The following is a 25,642-nucleotide window of genomic DNA, read 5'->3' as shown; positions in this document are numbered from 1 at the left end:
AGCACTCCAGGCATTATAGCCTATAGCAAATTCTACATTATTAAGTTTCTTCCAAGAGAACTTGTACTGTTTTCTTCATTCAGTAAGATACATAGGAATTGGTAGATTCTCTGGAGAAGGAAATGGCAACCCACTCCGGTACTCTTGTTAAAAAATCCCATGGACAGAGGAGCGTAGTAGGCTGTAGTTCATGGGGTCGCAAAGAGTTGGACATGACTGAGCGACTTCACTTCACTTCACCTAAAGTTACTTGTTTTTCTTTTAAATGGGTAGAAGTTAATGAGAGGTCCAGAAAGTACGCAGAGGGCTAGAATCATACTTCGTTATTATATACTTCCTCTCAGAGGTGAGTACCATGACAATGGATATGGACAAGCCCTAGTTTGGAGACTAAGATGGACTTGTTCAAGAGCTCTGAATGGTGAAACTAGATGGGTGATTTTTATGTACGGGAAAATATCTTGCTCAGTGTTGGTCTAGAAGGCAGTATAAAGCCAGTGTGTGGAAAATATAGATTTTAGTAAAAAGACATGGAGTAACAAAACTGTTACAATAAGAATATTATTACACTTAAGTTCTGGCTCCAATTCTGTCAATTATTAGCTATGTAGTAGTAACTTATTTTATACATTATGTCAATTGGCGTTTATAGCAATTGTGTGGAGAAGACAATGGCATCCCACTCCAGTTCTCTTGCCTGGAAAATCCCATGGACGGAGGAGCCTGGTGGGCTGCAGTCCATGGGGTTGCGAAGAGTCGGACAGGACTGAGCGACTTCACTTTCACTTTTCGCTTTCATGCATTGGAGAAGGAAATGGCAACCCACTCCAGTGTTCTTGCCTGGAGAATCCCAGGGATGGCGGAGCCCAATGGGCTGCCGTCTGTGGGGTCGCACAGAGTCGGACACAACTGAAGCAACTTAGCAGCAGCAGCAATTGTATGGGGTTGACTAGTGAGGCTTCTCAAGTTCTGAGACTGGTCTTCAGACTAAAATTATTGTGATAATATTTACTAGTACTAAAAAAGTTTTTTTTGGCTCCTTATATAGTATTTTCTATTGAAAAGGGTAAAATAAAACATAAATAATATTTCTTTTAATTTGTGAGAGCACTGTTATTAATACAAGTCACTGCAACTGTCTGTTGACCCAGGAAAGAAGGGTGCTATGTTTTAGAAAGTCCAGTCTTGCCCTCTTCCAATACTCTCCTTTATCCCATCACGAGAAATCCAAGGGGCCGTGAGGATGTGCCCACTTGGAACCTGTGCCCTTCTGTGAGACCATGTCCCCGGCACCTGAAATTCCCTGACTCTACTTCCTGAACCCACGTGGGGCTCTTATCCAGGTCTCTCTTTGGTGTGTGCACTCCTAGACCCAAGAGGAGGATAGGAGGAAGCTGGGTAGAGGGGGATGGCAGGGAATGAATGGAACATCATCTGTGGCATCTACATGAAGCCTCTTGATGATAAGGAACAAGAGGGAAAGAGCCATTGGTCAGCCTCTCGTTCTGAAAGAGATCTAACAATCCAGGGGACAGAAAATTCTAAATTTTGGTGGTTCCTTTTTAAACCTCAACACTGTGCAAAAAAAGAAAAAAAAAAAGAAAATTCTAAATTTTAACTTAGCCTTCCTTCTTAGTGTTTATAAAGATACAATTTTCAAGGTAGAAATAAACAAAAAAAAAACATTTTAACATTTTTGTTTTATAATTTTCAAAATAATTTATGACTTTATACCTTAAGTATTTAGACATGTGGTATGTGTTAGAGCCTGCATGAAATCTTCCTATACAGATACAGATATAGAAACACATATAGATATATATCTATATTAGACATATAGCTATGAACAAGACAAGATCCCTGTCCTATTCTAATGGTATGGATACCTGATGTCAGAGATTAGTCTAGTAAGTGATACAGATGAAATAGAAAAATAAAAGGCATGTGAAAATGCAGTATAACTACAGGCTGATATGGAAAATAGTAGAGAGGAAGGGAAGGCAGTGTTGTATGGGAAGTCTTCCTAGATGAAGTAGGATCATTTGGCTTACTGGCCAGAGTTTGCTGAACCCTTGGTCTAGGGTTCACATATTCTTTAAAATCTCTTGTGTCATTTTTTTCTTTGCTCCATAAACTGCTGTTCATCTTTATTAAGATATTTAACAGTGAGGATAATTCTTACACGCTTGCCACGTCAGTTTCTCACCACTCATTTCCTCCATAACCCACTCACCATGGCTTCTGACCCCACCACTCTCTCACAGATCATCTCTAGCCCCCTAATTGCCTATGTTCTCTCCTATTGTACTTGACTTCTCTGATGCCTGTGCTATAATTATTCTATTCTTCCTTACTTGTCTTTTACAATAGCATAGTCTCTCCCTCTGTGATTCTCTTTCTTTTCTAGAAATGCCTCCCCCACCCCAATTGCCTACTCCTTAAATGCTGATTCAACTCAAGAGTTCCATTCTCATCTCATTCTATACAATTCTGTTTTTGCTATGCCTTCCATGGCCATAACTTCATGGCCATATTTGCTCATGGTTCCTCAATACCCTTATAGATCTTTGACTTCTATCAAAAGGTGGGAACTTCTAGTGGCCAACTCATTGGTTGTATAAACTAAAAACCAAGGATAGCCAAAGTGTGACAATTTTATGTCACATGATCCAGACTGCAATTCTGGCTCAGGGGTGGCCTTGGGAAAGTTCCTTAGAGTCCGGCGACCTGTTTCATCATATGTAAAAGGGAATTAATCCCTCACTAGGTGTCTGAAGGATTAAGTGCAATATCCACCACAATCTATTAACTAGTTGACAGATATCTCACAAGAATTTCTATTTTTATGATATTTTTCATTCTTCTAACTGGTCAGCTCATCCTTTCAACTCTACATCTGAAATCTTTCTCAGATTTCTTTCCTTCTTTCTGTTCAAGTTCAGACTCTGCTTCTAGTCATTTCCCCTCTCTCTTCTGGCCTATGTATTGTTATTATTGATATATTTCTAAAGAAGAGATAAGGGCAGCACTTTATTTTGGCAGTAGGATAAAGTCTGAACATATAAGTCCCTTTGCAAACTGAATTCAAGCTTTATCATTACCTCCATCCTACTCATGCACAGACATATACATGTCTCCTATCTTCTAACCATACCAAGCTACCCTGTTTCCTGAATATTCCAGGTACAGTAAGCTTCATCTGTGACTCTGATTGAATCTTGTCTTGGTCAAGAAATCTCATCTCTCTCTATTCTGATAAAATTCTGTTCACCTTTCAAGATATGTCTCAAGTCTTTAACTTCTCAATATAGCCACCTTCCCCTGCCAGGTTCAGAAGTAAATCTTTTCTTTGGTAAATCATCACTAAATACAGATCGTAAGTTCCATCGGGGCAGAGACCTCTGTCTCCTGGCACTTAGGGTAGAAGCTCTCAAGTTGTAGCAGGTTTTCAGATGTTATTACAACATGAGTGCCATCATCGTGTTTTAAACAATTGAGCCAACTAGTCCCATTTGCTTTTCTAGTGACAACAAAAGTTGTCAAGATTCAGAGATTTAAGGAAGATTGTTTTCAGGATTCTAGTTTTGAGATTTAAAATACATTTTCTCTATAAATTTCTTTTTCATAATTGACTAACTACTTGAAAACAGAGAGAAAGGAAAGGAAAAGAGAGAAAATAACTCACTGCCCCAAAGGGAGGTTGGGCGGGGTGGGGGGAAGGGTGGGGAGAAGGTTCTTGGAGTAAATATGAAAGAATTTAAGACATAAGTAAAAGAAATTGAATTTTTCTCAGGTTTCATTTTTGTTTGCTTGCTTGGCTGTTCGTTACATGGAAGAATATTGATTTAAGTTTTATTAGCTCAGGAATATGACAAAGGTTCAAAGAATGATAACACTGTTACTAGGTCTTGTGAATCCTTGAAAAGTTTAAGGACTAATGAACCCTAGTTCTTTTAAAAATTATTTGCAAACTTAAGTATATGACTTCTGTGCATGTTAAGACCAGTGTCTCAATGGTATGGCCAATAAATTAAGTTTGAAACCTACCTTCTCCTGAAAATCTTGATAATACAGATCTCCCCATTACCACTACCATTTTATTATGCCTTATAATCATAACTTGTATTTATGTGGTTATATTTATGTTTTTTTATTCTCTGCACTAAAATTTCTTCTATGCACACTCCCTAGATTATTTTTCTCAAAAATAAAACCAAGGCAAATTCTGCCAACCTTCTATAACTGAGGGTTAAAGCTAAGTAAAATATCTATTAACTAAGTACTCAATTCCTAATTGAAATTCATAATTAAAACTATATCTTCATCATTATGGAAAGTTGTTTTGAAAGCTTACCAAAAGAATTGCTCATATTTATCATTAATATTATTACCATCATATTATTTGACATCTTAGGGCCTCTTCACTTTTGTAATAAATTCAAATGTACAAAACATCTACTGTCTTTTCTAAAACATTCATAAATTCTATGATTCAGAAATTAAGTTATTCGAGGTCATAAGGCATTCCAAAGGCACTGAAAGGGACCCTCTCTTAATTTTTTGTTTTTCCTTTTTTATCTGTAAGTCATTTAAGCATGTAAATATAGGTTTCTAGTAGTTTTATGCACTGGCTTTGTCTTTTGTGGTTCTGAATACGAATTCAGTCAAGACAAAGAAACTGGAAGATATTTTGATCTGAAAGCTATAAGAATTCATAAGGGAATGAGTTGGTTTCTTCTCTGCTTTGTAATGCAAAGAAGTGCATTCCACAAAATCAGATGAAACAAGCCATTAATTTGACAGTCTCAGTTCTCATAGCTATTGATTCAGAAAGCTAAAAACAGATATGGAAGCTTATTGGCTCCAATTAAGAGTCGTGAAGCTTGAGGTAAGAAGAAATGAGAGAGTATTGGGAGAAGAGGAATCATTCACTAACAGAATCCTTCTTAACATTTTCTCATGAATGGGTATGAACTCTTGGTCTCCTGGGTTTCAGTTTGTTTGTTTTTTGTACTTTTTCATTTGTTGACTCTCTTTATGGAATAGTCTCCGAATGTTTGTTTAGCAAACAAAAGATATTTATCTTATCGTGTGAGACATTTTCATGACAACACACTTAAGAGCTTCCTCATAGGTCTCAAGAAATATTTTCAATTCCTTCTATACAATTTTATATACTTGGAAATACCTCTGGATATACTCTATCGATAGACTAATCAATATAGATTCTATCCCGCTACCTGCTAGGTATACACTTATTTTAGCACATGCATCATCTTGCATGGAAGAACTCCTCTCTTTAGGGGTATGTAGCAAGCCTTTTTGGCCCTTATCAATAAGAAGACTAACTAACTCTCATGACCACCTTTAGTGCATATAAATAACGTATGTATGTATATATAGTACTGTTTTTTAATGTTAAGGTCTTAGTAAAGAGTGCTACAAAAGGAAGACTCAAAGAGGAAAATGTTATTCACATTTTTAAGAACAATCCAGGCAACAATAGTGAAGTGGGTTGCAGTTTGCTTCTCCAATCTAACAAAGCAGTATAGCATTATTTGGAACTGAAATTATGAAAGGCCAACATTTCTTCAAATATTCCTTTCAGAATGTCAATTTTTTTCTCATGTTTTAACTTAGTGATAGAAATGCAATTTTTTCCTTTTAATGATCATAATACATTTATATCTTGGGTAACTTTTCATGTATAATCAAGTGACAGGAAAGGCTTTTTTCTGAAGTGTGGGGATGCTGATGAGGAAAATCTTGATAGATAACATCAATTATCAGTTATAATCAATTATCAGTTATCAGTTCCTTATCATTTGTTAACAAATCCTCAGTTGAAAAACCTTCCTTCCGACCAGCTTTACACTAGACAAAAATTTGCTGTACATTGGATATAGTCTAACTCTAATAGAAGACGATTGCATTTCCAAGCAGAAAAAAAAAATAAGATTATTGTAATAAATCTAACATCACAGCAACAATTCATGGAGCTTAATTATGACACTACTAAATGTGAAAATCTATTCAGCGCTAGGAACACTTTTCACATTACATTCACGCTAAAGATTGGCTGTTAAGAGCTCATTACTGGTATTTTTCTAAAGAGTGGTTTATTAAACACAGTTACCTAATAAGCATCTTTGGTGGTGCAAATTGCTGAAAACAGTAATGAGTCTGATTAGACTTCATTTCAATTACGACAGCTTGTCTAGCAAAAAATTTATATATGTATATATAACTTTTTTTTTTTCCTGCTGCTTCAAAATCTGGCTACAAGACACTCCAGAGTTTAAAAAATAAAAAGCCACCTCTGTATTTCCTTTCCACAGTTCACTAATGAAGAAAGAATTGTCCAAGTCATCATCCAATTTACACACTGGGAAACTAGATGGACAGAGTGGAGTCACAATCATGTTTGCTTAAAAACAGCAAAGGCTGCCTTAACTAATATGTCTAAATAAGGTCACCTTTACTTTCTCTCTGCTTTTTTTTTTCTTTCTTAGGAATATACAACTATAAATGAGATGGAGACTTAAACATGATCCTTTCCTATTTGGATTGTGGAGGTTATTCTCCACATTAATAGGCTCACCTTTCAATTATGTTTTATCCATGGATCTGCTACTTAAAATCATAACAATACAGAAAGCTGTTGGATTGTGCATGCTAATTAGCTCACTGATTTTTTTTTAATATATTGGGAAAAAATAAAAGAAGCCCAGTTTTATGAATGTGCACTAATACATCAGAAAGTATAAAGGAATGTTCATTAGACACTAAACTTGATTTTTATATTTTTAAAAAGTATGTTATTTAGCCACATTTAACAGCTAACCTCCTATTAAATCATGCCTGAATATACTGCTCAAATTGAAAGAAAAAAATTGTTAATGTAAAAAGCCTTTTAAGTGATTAAGCTGTCATTGCTGTCATTTGGGCATTCTAGTAACATTTTAATGCTTCTGAGGGCTATGGCTGGGTTTGCAATCCACTGTTTTATATTTTCTGAATAGATTATTTTTAAAGTATAATATCATTTGACACTGAACTGGATAAAATAATTTCTGAAGTAAAATATGAAAACAATGGCTGGATGTAGAAGCATTTTAAAAAAGGAAGGCACAATAAAACGTGCTAACCTGAAAAACTTCTCAAGTTAGCTAAGTGATCATGTAATGGCCGTAAAACTGAAAGTCATATATAAAGGAAATTATAGCACACTGTAGGCATTTGGATACTTTCAAAAAGATTTACTTAAAAGGAGACCAGTTCCAGGTATTTACTTAAAAGGAGTTCCAATTAAAGGTTCAGTGAGGAGGAATGCACTTTTCAATCTAAGATTCATTAATTCTGTGAATTTTCTGTTCTGTTTAAGGGGGGGGGTGGGAAACTTTGGTACAGAAAACACAAGAACAATTCTAAATTTACAATTGGAGTACTTTCCTAAGTCAGTTATTATATGTTTTAATTTTTGCATTTCAAGGATTTCTTAAACATTTCATCTAATAAGATTCTAACGAGGTGTTTTTCTTTTTGAATAAAATTGAGAACATATGTCAATATACAATATTGTCATTAGGTTTTCTTCTTGAAAAAGCTTTACATATGTAAACCTAGACCTCCTTGAAAATGCATAAGAAAGCAATGTTCATACTGTATTTGAGGTCATAAATAAGACTTTTAATTTTTATTAACTATGGAAACTTTTTGAAATTATGACTTGATTCAAACCAAAAATAAATATATAGCTAAAAAACCTTTTAAGTGATACTTACATTTGATTAAAATGTTATGTGTACATGCTAGTTAAATAACTTAGAATGTGCTTTGGACTCAGATTATAAATAATTAAGCAGATCATTTTTAGGATACAAGCATTTTTTAAAATCTTTTTCTTCCCTGTCATCTTTCCCTATTTTCTCTATATCCTTTCCACAACTATAAGCAGAATACTTGAGCACACATATACAAGTGCCTAGATTTGATTTTCCTCTATAACCTACCTGTAACACCTGCAGGGTTCTAGTTTTCCTGTTGTTTAGAAACTTTGGGTAAATAGGATGTACAGTATTTGAAGAGGTAGCAGGAAGATTTGACTTATTTACTCTTTTAACACAAGCAATAAAAACTAACAAATTTGGATTAAATTTCTTTCAGATTATCTGCTAATTTATAAATATGACTGGGAAAATAACTTCCTTTTCCTTAAAATTATTAGCTTATGCAAAACTGAGGCCAGTAAAATAGTTCATTATCATCAGTAAGAAGTTTAAAATTATAGAATAGTGTTCACTGTATAGAAGTAACATCATTAACGGCTTTGAATTCTATTGACTGGTTGAGAGCAACCTTACATTTCACTGCTGTATTAAAGTAGGCTGTGTTTATTCATAACAGAATAGAGTTGGGTTGAGATTAAAGTAGAATTTATGAGCAAAAGGGGCTTCTCTGTTGGCTCAATGGTAAAGAATCTGCCTGCAATGCAGGAGACCAGGGTTCAGTCCCTGGGTCGGGAAGATCCCTTGGAGAAGGAAATGGCAACCCACTCCAGTATTCTTGCCTAGAGAATTCCATGGACAAGAGGAGCCTGCTGGGCTACGTTCATGGGGTTACAAGAGTCAGACACAACTGAGCAACTCTTATTTACTTACTTATAAGCAAAAAAGAGGGATCTGTATTTCATGTGACAAATGCCAGAGGATCAACCATTTATTCAATTTAGTCAAAACCTAAGCTTTTTCTGTTTTGGGGGTTTTTTTTTATGACAATGACCTTGTGTATACTAACAGTAGATGAAACTATGCAGTTGAATATTGTCATGGAGAATGCACTTAAAATGGAATCTGAAGAAACAATTTCTTTTTTTGTAGTACTTTCTATTGTTAGCTTTCCCCAAGGATTACTTTGTTGGACACCCCCTCTAAGCAAGGAAATGCCACTTTTTTTAAGGGTGTTATAACCCTTTCTTCTGTGTATGTTTCATGGCGCAGCATTCTTTGTTTTTACAAAAGGAAGAGCCAATAGTGCTAATGACTGGACTGTCATTCATACTGCACTTTAACAGTGTTCTGTTTATCTGGAAATGAGAGCATCAGAATTACAGATGGTGATGGTACTCAGATTTTTTTCACCAAACCATAGAATTTGGCCAGGTAGGGAGAATGGAGAAGAGAGGAAACTACTGTTGTTACTAAGAGCTCTTCACTTTTAATCCTTGACCATGTTGGTTGTATTCTGTAGCAGTTTCTCTGCATACGTTGTCTTATATGGACAAAATAACACTAAACCTACCAAAACTCTTTTCATGTGTTGCTTTCCATTGCCTTCAGATTAAAGTTATTTTCTTCAGGCTGGACTAAATTATACACAGGTCCCAGGAGTGAAGGACACTGAATTAATGTACTGTGTCACCCAGCCCTGACTATAGAATATTTTTATCAAAGTCCAAGGCACTATTTTGCTATTGCATTAAAAATTAATGCACAGATTGTCAAAAAGAGAAAAATGCCTAAGTAATCTAAACAACTTTTGTCTGGGCTTTGCACACTTTAGAGTCACCGTAAGTGACGAGTTTTTAAGGAGAGTGATTGGAGTTGTATACCTGTATGTAAATAGCAATTTTACTCCTTTGTCTAATTACACGAGAAAGACTGCCGAATTAAATAAGTAGTCTTAATAATTTATTTTATGTAAACTGTCTTTTTTAGAGCCATGTTTCATTGGAACACAAAAAGAGGTTAAATGCAAATTCCATCTTACACAAGGTCATGGGGCTTGGGAGGTTCTCAACTTGTTTACTGACCTCTGTCAGTAGGTATATTGGGCAAAAATGAATGTAGTTCAGCTTAAATATAACTAAATTGAGCTTTGGACTTATATATACTTGAAATAAAATAGGCACATGCAAATAACTATTTACAAATAGCACTACGTACACATAACGGTTAACATAACATTTTAGCAGTGTGAACAAGGACATTAACCAGCCATGTCATAATTCAAGATTGGTACCATGCCTGGTTTGTATTAATTAAAAGTGCAAATTTATTTTATATGGCACAAGAGTATCTGGAGAATCAACTGAAATTACTTCAGACTTTTAGGAGGATGCTAATATTATCTCAACAGAGTCCTTTTTTAAAAATAAATATTCAGAACACATAGGAAATGCACAGTATTTGTGGCATTTGGCTTTCTCTTTCTGGGTCAGTCATACTGGCTGGATACTATGAATCTAGCGTGGGGCTTTCAGGTTGTGTTAACCCCATTTATCCCTGCACGCTACAGCTCACCTGTTATTTACACACATAAGAGGGTTGATACTGCAGAACAAGGGGAGTGCTCTGTTGTGACACAGAACATACATATTCATTAGCCCTGGCAGTCCCTATGGACATATGTGGTGTGTCCTGATGATCTTAGTATGACAAAAAGAACTGGAGCGGGGGAAGGGTAGATGGCCTTAATGGATTGAAAACGTATATGGAAAAAGGGGAGAGACAGTATGAGTAATGAAAGGCCATAAAGTAACAACTTTAAAGGTTAACTACAAAGCACTATTTAAAGTGATTAAAATTGTCTAAAATCATTCACAGAGGTAGAATAAACAAGATTACATCTGATTCAACATGGGAATATCAGTCGTCTTACCCACTAACCCTCAAACTGTTCCCCTCACAATAGTTGATAGCACCTGACTCTAAATACTAAGATTCAGAGTATGAATCATTTGTATATTTTAAATTGTGTGTATACACATAGTTGTGCACTTTTGAATTAATTATGGTAGGATATGCACAAAATTTTGGACACTGCTTTTTACTTGATTTAGATAATTATTCAAAAACTTGTACACATATGCTTTGTAAAACTACCCCCTGCAAAGAGGAAAACCCACAAATCTAAACTATTATTTTAAAATATATGGATTTTATGTGAGTGTGATTGTATGTTCACTTGAATACTTTTGACTATGGGAAATTATGACCCTCACAGGAGAAGAATAATTATTTATTTAAATTGTCCTAACCCTCATCCATGCTTCCAGGATCCCTCACCTGAAGCTAAGTACTAGCTTCCTAATTTATCTCTCAGTTTCTGCCCTTTCTTTCTTGTGGGCCTTATTTAAAATAGAATTGTTGAAGGATAGGGAAGCCTGGCATGCTGTAGTCCATGGGGTCGTTAAGAGTCAGACACAACTCAGCAGCTGAACAACCAACAATTCTTCTATTTATGGTTTGCTTCAGATATTAGGCTGTCTTGCTAATGTATTGAACACAAGACTGGTGGCCTAAATGTGATATTTCTCTCCTCAATGTAACTTGCTTTGCATAAGTGCTTATGCATTCATCCTCATAAATGCAGTCATTCTCATATATATATGTCTTGAATGTCAAAAATGATGACCTATGAGACCCATGCATACCAAGTTTCAACCTCATTATGAAATATTGGCAAATAAACATTTTTATACTTGGTCACATTTTGATGAGTGAATATTTTGTTGCCGTGAATAAAATTTAATGCGTTTCAGGGAAACTGATTCAGATCATAAGCTACCCATAAATTTAATTGAAGGACATAGTCTATGCCATTCTAGTCCAAGTCATGATGCCTGTAATATTGAATACTTGCTTTTAAAGCCCCAAATGATGACATACATAATAAGATCTCAAATGATGACATACATAATAAGATCAGTTGCTTATCCAGATATGATCTACCCAACAAATTCCTATAAGAATTAAGTAGCATAAGTTTGGAGTAACTTAAAATCTCAAAAGTTGTACTAAAAGTTATAATTGACTGTTACTATTAAATGAAGTATTGGTTTGTGGAATCAGAACCTATGGCATATTCGGGGAGCATATTAGGAATAGTGGAGACTAATGTGGAAAACAACTAGAAAAAGTATCTAACAAGTCAAAGCAAGCAGGGGGGTGAACACGGAAATGGCAGCAGTCTGGAGACCAGTGTTTTTAAGGAATCATTTCTCATTTTACACTGTTGTACTAGTGACACTGAATCAGCAAGGAAAATATCAAATATTTTCCCTGTGCTTTGAGTGGGAGGGCAGGAATGCATCTAATAAAAAGAAGTTGGAAAATTTTAATCTAAAGGCACTACTTTTTAAGTTTTAAAGTACTATACTTGCTGGTTTTCAAGAAAATGTACTTAAGTGGAAAAACTGAAGCTTGAAGCCTCAGAGTGAAGTCATAATTTTAACTGCTTATGTGACCAGCAGATACTGTAGAAACATCTGATGTTGTAATAGGAAGTTGGAGTGTCATGACAAAGTAGAGAGGGCATGCCATGTCTAGAGGGACCTCAGATTTGGCCAGTGGTTGCCAGGCAAGAATGAGATTTAGTCTTATAAGATCAATCAGCTTGTCTTGAAAAAGTGGAATATATGGAAATACAGTTTCTTTTTTTTTTTTTTAATTAATTTATTTATTTATTTATTTTTACTTTACAATTCTGTATTGGTTTTGGCATACATTGACATGTGAAGTTGACTGATTTTTAAAACTCTGGACTGGCCAAACAAAACATAGTTACAGGTTACATGCTGCCTTCTTGCTGTCAGGTAGCAATTTCTGTATATTGGATGGTGAAGTATTTAAACTATATTTACTAAGGACCATTTAGCCATAAATGCCTTTGTGAGTTTTAAAAAGGATTGCTTTATGCAAATAAGGTAGAATGGGGGAGGGAGTAATTTGCTGCAAACTGTATCATAATTTGGAGTCTTGAGGTATGAAAGTGTTATTTAAAGAGAAAAATCTTTGACAGTATGGCTATATAATTAGAATGTCTTATTTTCAGACTGTGGGTTGTGAGATCATCCTTAACAGGTTTTAAACCTCTGTTGTTTCTTACTTGTGGTCTCCACAGTGAGTCACAAACATCATTAAGAATAAATACTATCCAATAGTTTCAATTTTTGACATCTTTTTGATTAAGAAGATCATGTTCTGTGTTTTGCTGAGTATGAAAGAACTTCTGTACCTTTCTTACAACCAACATACCCAGTGGAAAATTTCCTTTTCAGTAGCTGTCCAGAAGTTGAAGAAAAAGTGATTTATAAATTCTAGGAGTCATTTTAGTTTTTCTTCTGTCTAGTCAGTTTTGTTTTGTTTTGTGTTTAATTCATCTCTGGCTTTTTCGAAATAAATGCATAACAAGAAACACTTGTGTAGCAGGTCACAGTTGGAAACAATTTTCACAAATATTGCTGCCTTAGGTAACCTTAGTAACAATCCAGTAAGGTATATATGTGGGTGTGCTCAGTCATTTCAGTCCTGTCTGACTCTGTGCGACGCTGTGGACTGCAGCCTGCCAAGGTCCTCTACCCGTGGGATTCCCCAGGCAAGAATACTGGAGTGGGTTGCCGGTGCCCTTACCCAGGGGGTCTTGCTGACCCAGGGATAGAACCCGCTTTTCTCCTGTGGCTCCTGCATTGGCAGATGGGTTTTTTACCACTAGCACCACCTGGGAAGCCCCCTGATAAGGTATATGATTCCATTATTATCTATATTTAATGGCTGAAAAAACTTACATGATATACGTACATGATTTCACCAAGATTAGAACAAATACGTGAAGGCATGGATCAGGGCCAGGGGTCTGATTTTCACGCTCAGGATATTCACGCTTCAGACAAAATTCTAGGACCTTTATGTTTTTTCCAGTCCATTCTATCCCAACAATCCAGAAGTGCCTCCAAATAAAATACTGTGTTAGATAGTATTCAACCTCACAGTACTCCATGACAAGTGAAGTACTGAACTATAGCAGAAGCTGTCTGGATTGGGGACTAGGTCATTAGAAAGATCCCCTCATCTCTAAAATCCAAGTTTAAGAAACATTAGAATGTGAAATTATAAAGAATGCAGAAAGTTGGAAAAGTTTGTTGTCTGGTAAATGGATCCCCTTGATTTAATTTCTTAGCATTGGCCCACAGGGCTTTATACACATAGTGGACCCTCAATTTGTTGACTAATTAAGATGTACAGTTCCTATATCATATTCAGTTTATAAAGGGCTTTTCATTTTGGTGTTCTAAAGATGGAACCTATTTAAATCGATTAAGAATAGTGTATATTTCTGTGTTTGTACCCTTCCCTTTTCACTTGATACTACTTTTAAATATGACATCACAGTTTCAGTCTAAGAGTTCCTAGGAAATGGACTAAGGAAGATTTCAGATCAAACAGATTAGGACAGATCATACTAGATACTGCTGTGTTGGCCTCTTGGCTTATGAGGGTGGGTACACAAAAGGAGAATGCTCTTAGTCTGCGGGACATTTCAATTGGTCATCTCTCCCCTTGAAGGATAAAGGTAAATAGATACTGCATGGAGCCAGTTTTCAGTACCAGGAAGTTTATAGTCCCCCTCTCAAACTACTTTTTTTTTTTTTTTTTCAGTTGGAGAATAATTGCGTGATACAATATTGTGATGGTTTCTGCCCTACATCTACATGAATCAGCCATAGGCATATATATGCCCCTGCCTCTTGAACCTCTCTCCCATCTCCCTCCCCACCCCACCCTCTAGGGTGTCACAGAGCACCAGCTTTGGGTTCCCTGCATCATATGGCAAATTTCCATTGGCTATCTCTTTTACATCTGGTAATATATATGTTTCAATGCTACTCTCTCAAATCATCCCACCCTCTCCTTCCCCCACTGTGACCAAAAGTCTGTCCTTTATGTCTCAGATGTCTCATTATTTAGTGAATGTATTTGCTACTGTCTACTTGAAATTTTGAATGTTCTGTGATAGTTCTGCCATTTCCTACCTAGCAGACAATGAATCTGTTGCATTCTTAGGCGAAGGAGCCTAATTATTATTAGGCTAATAATTACATTATTGTATTTACACCAGTAGTGTTTGTTTTCTAGAGAGAATCTTGGTAAGTATAATGTCCAGTTTTTGTTTGTTTTTTAAGATAATGAAAGGTTCAGAAGTACAGTAGACCAAAGGAGTGTAGGAGGTGTAAGGATGTCACGCAGGCCTGTGTGAGCGCTGTGCAGCTTTTAGAGCAAGCCTGCCATGCCTGCAGGTGTTTGCCTCAGGTGCCTGCCCTTAGGAAGTCTGAGAAAACCTGCAAATGAAGGCAGAGTCCCTACCGGCCAGAATTACCCTATGGGGACCTTGCAGAAGAGAGCAGCTTTTACAGATCTTGTGAACTTTGAATAGCATACGTATGTTAGGAGTGGGGCTGGGGCAGTCTTAGATTAATATTTCCAGGAATGTGTGCTAAAAATACTTTCTAGAAGACCTGGTTTTTTATTCCCAATTTCCTCCTATTCTGCAAGTTGTCTTTATGTCCTTCATTTTTCTGTGTAACAGTTTCTTTATCATTTTGAAGCTGTGACAAAACTTTTAAGGATGCCACAGTTGTTTTGTTTCAAACTAATTAAAGAGTAAAATAGAAGAAATAAAGCAATGAGGCAGCAACTGTTTAGTAATTAAATCTAGGTTATAAAATGGTCAGTAATGATGAAAATGGAAAATGTTATCCAAATTGACCAGTTTTATGGGAAATATAGGCTTGTTCAATTATATATACATAAATTCATCCTATTACAATAAAATAACAAAATGCTTAGGCTTTTTACTATTAGAGAAGGAAATGGCAACCTACTCTAGTGGCGTTTTACTATAGTATCTGTCATCCTTGTGAGCACTTATGTTAAGGTATCTTAAAAGCAATTTTCTATTAAATTACATATTTTAAAAACAAACACATTGCATTGTGAAATTTGCCAGCTGTTTTCTTAAGAATTTTATGATACTTTCAAAAATAAAATTGATGTTTTGGAACAATTCTTCAATTATCTTGAACTGTTTTTCTTACTTTCCACTGTTTTCTGAATTTTTATTGTTCCTATTAAGCTATTTCTAGACAGCAGTGGGAGTTATTGTGCTGGAGTCCTGTTTCTAATAACATTAAAATAGTATTGTTTCTGAGGTTTCTCTCTTCATGTTCCAAAGAGAAACCGTATAAAAGCTTTTTTTAAAACCCATCTTATTATTTGGGTGCCAAGTTAAATGACACGCATGTGCTACTTCTTACAGATAACAGCAGTGTAATCAAAGGGAGTGTGATAGTTTGTTTAAAGAACATTTGGCTCTACATTTTTCTTCCATTGCACATCAGACCTATCACCACAAATAAATAGAACAATAATAATGACAATGAAAAGAAGTTTCATTTTCATGACTCTTCGCGACCCCATGGACTGCAGCCTACCAGACTCCTCCATCCATGGGATTTTCCAGGCGAGAGTGCTGGAGTGGGTTGCCATTGCCTTCTCTGAGTTCTATTTCTAATTAGTGTTAAAATTCAAGAAACTGAGGAAAAAGTTCTTTGTGCTCCTACAGGTCAGGACAATCTCCTGAACACTGGCTTCTTGAGCTCCTGCTAATATTAGGAACTAGTTTATGGTTTAGCTATTATACTTTCAAATGCTATTAATGATTTTAAAGTACAATAAAACTCATGTTTCAGGGGATGTGAATAATTCTGTTCTCTTAAGGTTATTTAATGGAAGCTCAATCTTAACTTTTGCAGCCTTGCTTATTGGTTGTTATTTAGTATGAATCAATAAATAAACTTTCAATTATCTTAGTAAGCACATCCAAAAATAGCATGAGAATCAAAAGGCAATTGTGTATCTACTAATTGTTCCAAATAAATAATTTTGATAGGATTTTTGCTTAATTTCAGATGAAATAGAAATCTTAAGAAATTTAATTATTTTTGCTAGAGTGAAACTATGCAGTTAAACTATGCATTTTACTACCCAGTGAAAATGCCAACCTGTTTTATTTAAATTTTATATTCCTGTCTTTCACAGTGACTATAACTTACCAAAAAACTTGTGCATATATTTTACAAATGATTAGTTTACAAGGAAAATTTCAAGCCCAATGAAGGTGAAAGTTGCCCTTTTTGTTTATTTTTTAAAATAATTATTCTAAAGCTAAAGTGGTCTCATTTTTTAAAAAATAGACACTTTTTTAAATAGAAAAAATCATGTTTGTTATGTATATTTGTTGAGTAATGCCAATAATGGCTTAACTCAGCTAACTGAAAGGAAGCCAGACCTTTTATGGTTGTGTGTGTACGTGTGTGTATGTGTTGTGTTTGTGGAAAAAAATTCCATTACCTGTGACTCCTAAATTACTTTTGAGACCTTTTTTTCAAGATACTTATTCATGTTTCTTCTGTATCAATATAATCAAATTCTTACTCATAGCATATGTGTTTTCTTGTTTTCTCAACTCTGTGTTTTGATAATCTTTTAAGGAAAAAAGAATCCTAATAGAAATTCCCTGGAAATAATTTAGAGGACTAATGAATTTGTAGGTCTTTTAGACAGTTCTACATTACAGTCACATTAATATTCTCTCGTTTTTATAAGGCTTGAAAGTAAATCCCATGACACTAGAAGAATTTAGATACTGATTACTTGCGATTGGTTCCTGGTGATTTGCTCTTAATAATTTCCAGTTGAATTTAATGAAAGTATGATTCCTGAAATGCTGCTTCATTAAAATTGCATCTTTTCCCCTTTAAGTGTGGTCTCGGTCATTTCACCCATTTTGCGGTGTGTTTTCCTCCCCCTTAAAAAGTAATGATTGAGAAAGCAGAAACAATTAAGAATATCACTTTAGTTCTTCCTAGAAGACTCCCCTGCACCGCCCCCCGCCGACACAACCCAGAGTTCCTCTTAAGTGAAATGATGCAAGCTAGACTTTATCAGGACTTTATAATATATTCTTTCCAATTGATGAGATTATTTTTTAAAATACAGTTTTAAAAGAGAAACATGATGATTTGGGGGGAGATGAAGAAAAGTAAAGAATCTATTGTGTATACAAGAGAAGTAAGGTATTTAGATTTTTTTTACTAAAAAATCATTATATATTCATATATATGAAGCTTGATTAAGTTATACAGTGCAGCATTCAGATTTAATTTAACTGAGATGGTGATTTGCAAATGAATATCTACATGGATCCTTTTTTAAAATCCAAATGCAAATGAGTACAATTGCAGTAAAATATATTTGCAAATGAATCCTGTTACTTTATTCATTTATTGTGTAATTACTGCAATCCTTCCCACCTTGTTTTCAGTATTTCTTAATCATTAAGTCGGAAGCATGACAGCAGTGCCAGCCCTGGCACGATTCTCTTTGACTAAAACCTTGTAAATTAACACAATTAGCACAGCATCAGCCTGCTAATTAACTTCCAGTGTCTGGTGCAGTGGTTTTGCAAACAAGGAAGAGGGAGTCAGAAGGGAATCAACATGCCATTCTGTTACCAAACTCTGTGCTCTGTTCAGTTTAGCTCAGTAAGTCAAAGCTGGCCATGTCAGAAGCCAGAGTCAGGTAATGAAGAGCTAAAGGGGTTGGAGGAGGAAAGCATAAGGGGGTCGGAACTGTCAGCATAGACTGCGGTAATTCAGAAGGGAGCTGATGCCACAGATGCTTCATTTAGACCAGACCTCCTTCTTATCAAGGAATCGCTGCCAGAGGGCACAAGAGAGTTTGCAAAATTCACTTAGGGTAATACAAAGGAGATTAAGGAAGCCTGCTTAATATAGCTGTATCAGAATAGGAAGTGTTCCAATCAAGAAGAGATTAGGAGGAGTCAGCACTGGGAAATAGAACAGGGTTCCAGTGCTCTTCTGTAACTAAGTTACAGAGAGTCCTCAAGGGTACATTATAAATCCCTTTGGGTACTGGTTCCCTAATGTGGGAAGTAAGGTAATGTCTAAGGTCTCTCTGTAAACTGTAAAATTCAAATGATTCTCTAACTCTGCTTCATATTTTCTCTCTCTCTTAGAATACATTTATCTATTATTTGGCTGCGCTGGGTCTTAGTTGCTGCACTCAGGATCTTTCATTGCCATGCGCAGATTCTCTAGTTGCGGCCTGCAGGCTCAGTAGTTGTGGTGCTCAGGCTTAGTTGCCCCACAGAGTATGGGATCTTAGTTCCCCAACTAAGGATTAAACCTGCATTCCCTGCATTGCAAGGTGGATTCTTAACCACTGGGACAACCAGGGAAGTCCTTGCTTTGTATTTTCTCTTAAATGAGAAAATAGTCCTGTATAGTTGGCTACATAGTCACCTTGCTTCGCTTAGTAGCAGATGATAGAGTTACATACACGTAGCATCTCATTTTCTAGTTGTACTGTTTGAGAATATGCCACTACACATAAATGTAAAGAGTCAGAATCCAGATTCTCTCTGTTCTTATCTTCCCTTTTACCTGCTTCTTTCCTATCTCCCCCTTACTCTCTTCATAAATATATATGAATATATATATATATACATATATATATATATATATATTCTCCCCTCTTAGTACCTTGGAAGCTGTAAGGCAGAGGGAAAGGTGATAACAGAAGGAAGGAGAACACTAGCTAGAAGACCGACAGACAAGTGATGCTTGTTTTTTTTTTTTTTTTCCCAGAGTTTCAACAACAGAACTGAGAGGCAGAAAGGAGCCAGTTGTAATTCATACCGAGTTGTAGGCTTTATGTGATGAAAGCGGTGGAGCGCTGCCTGGGAGATTGCTTTGCTGCACTCCATGAAGCAGATTTGAAACTGTCGTGGACCACTTTAGATGAGAGTTGGATTATGGAATGACCTGCTATGTCTGTGTCATATTGTTCTGCACAGGGAGCATTATACTGTGCTAACTAGGTGTTCAGTACCAAATAAGAGAGGTATCCTAGATGTGATCTGTCAGCTGTCTCATTTTTATATTGGTTAAAATATAAAACAGAAACTGTGGTGTGAAGAGGCAGGATAGCTAGATATGGCACATGTTAAATACTAATACGTGCTAGATGTTTAAAATGTATGCATATTATCTATTGTGAGAACCTGTGATTGAATTCTAATTTGACAGGGATGTGTGTGTACATATATATGTGTTTCTGTGTGTGTGTAGCAAGTAACTCTATGGGCTTAGCAGAAATAAATTTGCTTATTACTCAAGAATGAAAAAACTGTAGGTCTTCTACAGAGTTTTCATTTAAATTCCGTTTACTTTTTATCCAGGGCTGAAATTCAGTCCTTTTTCCAGATGTATGCATGGTAGAGACCATAATAGGTGTTATAAACTGTGGAAATCCTTTATAATGTCACTATCGTTGGTAGAAAATAATGGATAACAAAAGAAGTTGGGTGGAAAAGCTTTAATAGTTCTGATGAGTATCTAAATAAATTAACCTTCTCCCCCCAAATCTTCAGGCTTGAAGATGCAGTGGACGCCGGAGCACGCCCAGTGGCCCGAACAGCACTTTGACATCACCTCCACCACTCGATCTCCTGCCCACAAAGTTGAAGCTTACAGAGGTCATTTGCAGCGCACGTACCAGTACGCCTGGGCAAACGATGACATATCTGCTCTGACGGCATCCAACCTACTAAAAAAATATGCAGAGAAGTATTCTGGCATTTTGGAAGGCCCTGTGGACCGACCCGTACTCAGCAACTACTCGGATGCACCATCAGGACTAGTGAATGGTCGGAAGAATGAAAGTGAACCCTGGCAGCCTTCCTTGAATTCAGACGCTGTTTATCCCATGAACTGTGTTCCGGATGTTATCACTGCCAGCAAAGCTGGAGTCAGTTCAGCCCTCCCTCCAGCAGATGTCTCTGCAAGTATAGGGAGCTCTCCTGGGGTGGCCAGTAACCTGACAGAACCTAGTTATTCGAGTAGTACCTGTGGAAGCCACACTGTACCTAGTCTTCATACAGGGCTCCCGTCTCAGGAATACGCCCCAGGATACAACGGCTCGTATTTGCATTCTACTTACAGTAGCCAGCCGGCACCTGCACTTCCTTCGCCTCATCCTTCTCCTCTGCATAGCTCTGGGCTCCTACAGCCGCCACCCCCACCTCCTCCGCCACCAGCCCTGGTCCCAGGCTACAATGGGACTTCTAACCTTTCCAGTTACAGCTACCCCTCTGCTAGCTATCCTCCTCAGACTGCTGTGGGGTCGGGGTATAGTCCTGGGGGTGCGCCCCCTCCTCCTTCCGCATATCTGCCTTCAGGAATTCCTGCTCCCACACCCCTGCCCCCCACCACTGTTCCTGGCTACACCTACCAGGGTCATGGTTTGACACCGATCGCACCCTCGGCTCTGACAAACAGTTCGGCAAGTTCTCTCAAAAGGAAAGCTTTCTATATGGCAGGGCAAGGAGACATGGATTCCAGTTATGGAAATTACAGCTATGGCCAACAGAGATCTACACAGAGTCCTATGTACAGAATGTCCGACAGCAGCATTTCAAACGCAAATCGGGGGAATGGCTTTGACAGAAGTGCTGAAACATCATCCTTAGCATTTAAGCCAACGAAGCAGCTAATGTCCTCTGAACAGCAAAGGAAATTCAGCAGCCAGTCCAGTAGGGCTCTGACCCCTCCTTCCTACAGTACTGCTAAAAATTCATTGGGATCAAGATCCAGTGAATCCTTTGGGAAGTACACGTCGCCAGTGATGAGCGAGCATGGGGAGGAGCACAGGCAGCTCCTCTCTCACCCCATGCAAGGCCCTGGACTCCGTGCAGCTACCTCAGCCAACCACTCCGTGGACGAGCAACTGAAGAATACAGACACACACCTCATTGACCTGGTAACCAATGAGATTATCACCCAAGGACCGCCAGTGGACTGGAATGACATCGCAGGTCTCGACCTGGTAAAGGCTGTCATTAAAGAGGAGGTTTTATGGCCTGTGTTGAGGTCAGACGCGTTCAGTGGACTGACGGCCTTACCTCGGAGCATCCTTTTATTTGGACCTCGGGGAACAGGCAAAACATTATTGGGCAGATGCATAGCTAGTCAGCTGGGGGCCACGTTTTTCAAAATCGCTGGTTCTGGACTTATTGCCAAGTGGTTAGGAGAAGCAGAGAAAATTATCCACGCCTCTTTCCTCGTGGCCAGATGTCGTCAGCCCTCAGTGATTTTTGTCAGTGACATTGACATGCTTCTCTCATCTCAAGTGAGTGAGGAACACAGTCCAGTCAGTCGGATGAGAACCGAATTTCTGATGCAGCTGGACACTGTGCTAACGTCGGCTGAGGACCAAGTCATAGTGATCTGTGCCACCAGTAAACCAGAAGAGATAGACGAATCTCTTCGGAGGTACTTCATGAAACGACTTTTAATCCCACTTCCTGACAGCACAGCGAGGCACCAGATAATAGTACAACTGCTCTCACAGCACAATTACTGTCTCAATGACAAGGAGTTTGCACTGCTCGTCCAGCGCACAGAAGGCTTTTCTGGGCTAGACGTGGCTCATCTGTGTCAGGAAGCAGTGGTGGGCCCCCTCCATGCCATGCCAGCCACAGACCTTTCAGCCATTATGCCCAGCCAGTTGAGGCCGGTTACGTATCAAGACTTTGAAAATGCTTTCTGCAAGATTCAGCCTAGCATATCTCAAAAAGAGCTTGATATGTATGTTGAATGGAACAAAATGTTTGGTTGCAGTCAGTGATAACTTCTTTAAAAAAAAAAAAATGTGATGAATGTTGGCGCGCACACACACACATAAAGCCTGCTACATAGGGTATAGAGCCCCTTTCCAGTAGTGTTTAAATCGCAAAGGGTACTGGGGAAGAAGACGATTAAGTTGCATCTTTCGAGTCAGGGTAGATTTGGAGGAAGAAGGCATCCAATGAGACCTTCGGATGTGAAAGCCCCAGATGACAGAAAGCATCTGCTGATGCTCAGTTCGGTTCAAGCTAGACAACACTCACCAAGGAGCAAGGTGCAAGTGTGTTGATTTCAGAAGGACGTGAGCCTCGTGTGTTGATTCCATTCTGCTGTTCTCGAGATTTAGTTGCTGTCAAGTGCCTGGAGTGGTGCTTTATTTTTTGTTTGCCTCACAATTACATTGGTGGCATGTGCTAATATAAAGAGCTTTAACTTCAAACATTATTGGACTAAAGAGATGAACGGTTGTGTTTCGACAGAAAACCAGATTTTTGCCATTTTAAGAGCAACAGTATTCCTCAATCCTGTCTGTTCTGCAGTATTAAGCTAAGAACAGGTAAAACAGGGTAACGGTAATCTGGACCTTAATTTCTGCAGTTCATTTCTTTTAATGTTCTTGTCTGCAAAAACTCAGGAAAGTGATTGTGTTTTGTACAGTACCTCAAAGGAATGTGTTGAAAGCACTATGTACTGCTGAGAGTAATGGGATAGGCTTCAATGTAACTTTATATTAAAATGTATGTTTACCTCAACAATTGGAAAATAGCAAGGAAAATTACTTTGAATGTATCCGGAAAAATACTGACGCGTGATACAACTGAATATTTACAATTTAAAGTTAAAATGGAAGGATTTTTTTAAAAGGTTCTTTCACTAATTATGGGGAATTAACCAGAGCAGAATAATTCTTTATATCAATACCTGCAAGAGTTCTTCGTACATTGCTCCTTGATAATGAAGTGAAAATATTCTTAAAAGGTACACTGGTTAATGGAAAGCTATTTACTCAGTTTGTGTTAGTGTCTGGAGCAGTCAACCACAAGACCTGTTTAGGACCCTGAAAGTTACAGTACCTAAAAACTAGGACTGTCTTTTTCCTGAAGAGGTGGTAATGGTGGTGGTGGTGGTAGTTTGCAAATTCTCCCTGAAAACTGCTGGAAATGGTGTCATTCTCCTCACTAATCTAGCTTATAGGCTTGCCATGCTGTTTGACAGAATGCAGAAGATAACAGCCAAAACAAACAAGCAAACAAACAAATAAACACAGAAAACAACCAACCAACTTATATATATCCACAAAGAATATGTCTGCATCCCCTCTCCTTCTTTTGGACTCCTCTCTTGTCAGTGCAATTTTGCTTCTCATTTTGACATCTTCTGGGCTGTAGTGCCCCCACATTCATTTCTACCTCAGTTTTGTTACATTTCTTCTGGAAAGTCAAGTAGACAATTGGAAGTAGACACACACACACACGTGCACACATACGCATGCACACACACACCAACAGATACAGCTTGCCAAATGTGTTACTTTGTTTTCTTTCATCTTTTCCTATAAATCTAGTTTCCGAAAAATATCAGTCTTCATGCTCACTTCCACCTGGGCCCACCCCCACTCCAACAGTGTATGTAGCATTTTTCTTAGTTTCCCACTCCTTTCCTGCTCCCCAAGTTGTTCTTTGTATCCTTTAATGCTTTATGTGCAACTTTACATTGCTAGCTGACTGATGTTCGGCAATGCCTCTGAACCGACACAGAGTAGGCCATAGCCTCCCAAAGCCACTGCCCATGCATAAGCAGTACAGCCTGGCTTTTTGAATGTATTTTTCCTGTTTTTATTTTTTATTTTATTATTATTATTTTTTTTTTAGTTGAGAGATGCAGTAACAAAACTGTTGCAAAGCACTGGCATTTTATGTATTCAAAAAGTGATGTACATTTTTACAGACTTTAAATAAATGCAATGAGAAGCCCTAAGAAAGGTCTTTCTGTTATTGTTTTGTTTTCCTTCCATATTTCTTTTTTTTTTTATTTTTACTGATTTCATCTACAATGTCAAATTCTCTGAAATGCTTAACATAGAGAAAGCTAATGAAGGACATCATGATATTTCTGAGATTTTATGATGCTTGATCATTACTCCCCTTTTTTCTTATTTTTCTTGCTTAAAATTGAGCAGATGAACTAGAATTAAATTTACTATGATTTTCTATCAATTAAACCTGTTCTTACATATAAATATTCCATATTAAAAAGTAGTGCCTTTCATTAAGGATACAAAAAGTAATATTCAAGTACTTCCTCTGCTTTTCACAAGTGAATAAACACTACAATCGTGTTCTGGCGCTACCCTGCACACATCCCTTATTGTAAGGAAATTCTAATATCCCCATTAACTTGTAGGTTCATATTGATCTCACTGACAAGTTTACTTTTGCACAGTGCTGACCTATTTTCAGTCTTTTGGATGTCACATTTCATTTCTGCCAACATGCTGTGTTCACTTGAAAGCAACTGGCAAGTTTTGACAAACCCAGTCTTATTTAGACAACTTTGGAAAATCCTGTATTGACCCACATTTCTGTGGCTAGTAAGAGTTAATGCCAAATATATGACTGCACTATTGTGTTTTACACTCATTTATAAAACTGAAAATAAAGTCATGCATATTGGCTTTTAGCTTTAAATGACTTAAAAATTACTTTTGAGCTATGAGTGGTCAAAAATCCATGTATTGAGGCAGAAGCTGAAGTTGTGTGTGAATTTCATTTAGCCTAATGAATACTAGGATTTGATCTCTTAGGAAATTGGGCATGCTGAAGAAATGAAGATCTGTTGAGGGAGATAAGGCTGACCTTTGAGGAAGTAGTGCTCTCCTGTGAGTCTTTGATTCTTCGTGGCAGCATTTTGAGCTTGCCTATGGACTAGCCTAATAATGAGCTCTATTCTGACCATCCTTTCTTGAGCTTGGGGTTGAGGGGGGATACCACATCCTGAGAATTGAATGTGTACAATCAGTGATGGTACAACTGAGTAATGGGGCTTCATAGTCTTGGCCTCTTTGACTGCTAAGAATTTGGAGAAGGCTACTAATGA

The 25,642-nt window shown here is 37.3% G+C and overlaps 1 protein-coding gene across 2 annotated transcripts in view; it reads left to right on the top strand.

Moving 5' to 3' along the window:
• FIGN (fidgetin, microtubule severing factor) overlaps positions 1 to 25,642 on the top strand; it is a 133,393-nt gene that overhangs the window by 105,416 nt on the left and 2,335 nt on the right. For both annotated transcript variants that reach the window (XM_040229243.1, XM_040229245.1), the window contains one exon: positions 20,293 to 25,642. This exon is cut by the window's right edge and continues 2,335 nt beyond it. In XM_040229243.1, the coding sequence (XP_040085177.1) occupies positions 20,293 to 22,547 (2,255 nt within the window). In that variant the 3' untranslated portion in view covers positions 22,548 to 25,642. The remainder of the gene's footprint in view (positions 1 to 20,292) is intronic.

The sequence above is a fragment of the Oryx dammah genome, unplaced genomic scaffold (assembly GCF_014754425.2).
Source record: "Oryx dammah isolate SB20612 unplaced genomic scaffold, SCBI_Odam_1.1 HiC_scaffold_27, whole genome shotgun sequence".
Lineage (NCBI taxonomy): Eukaryota > Metazoa > Chordata > Mammalia > Artiodactyla > Bovidae > Oryx > Oryx dammah.
This window is presented reverse-complemented; position numbering and strand designations above follow the sequence as displayed.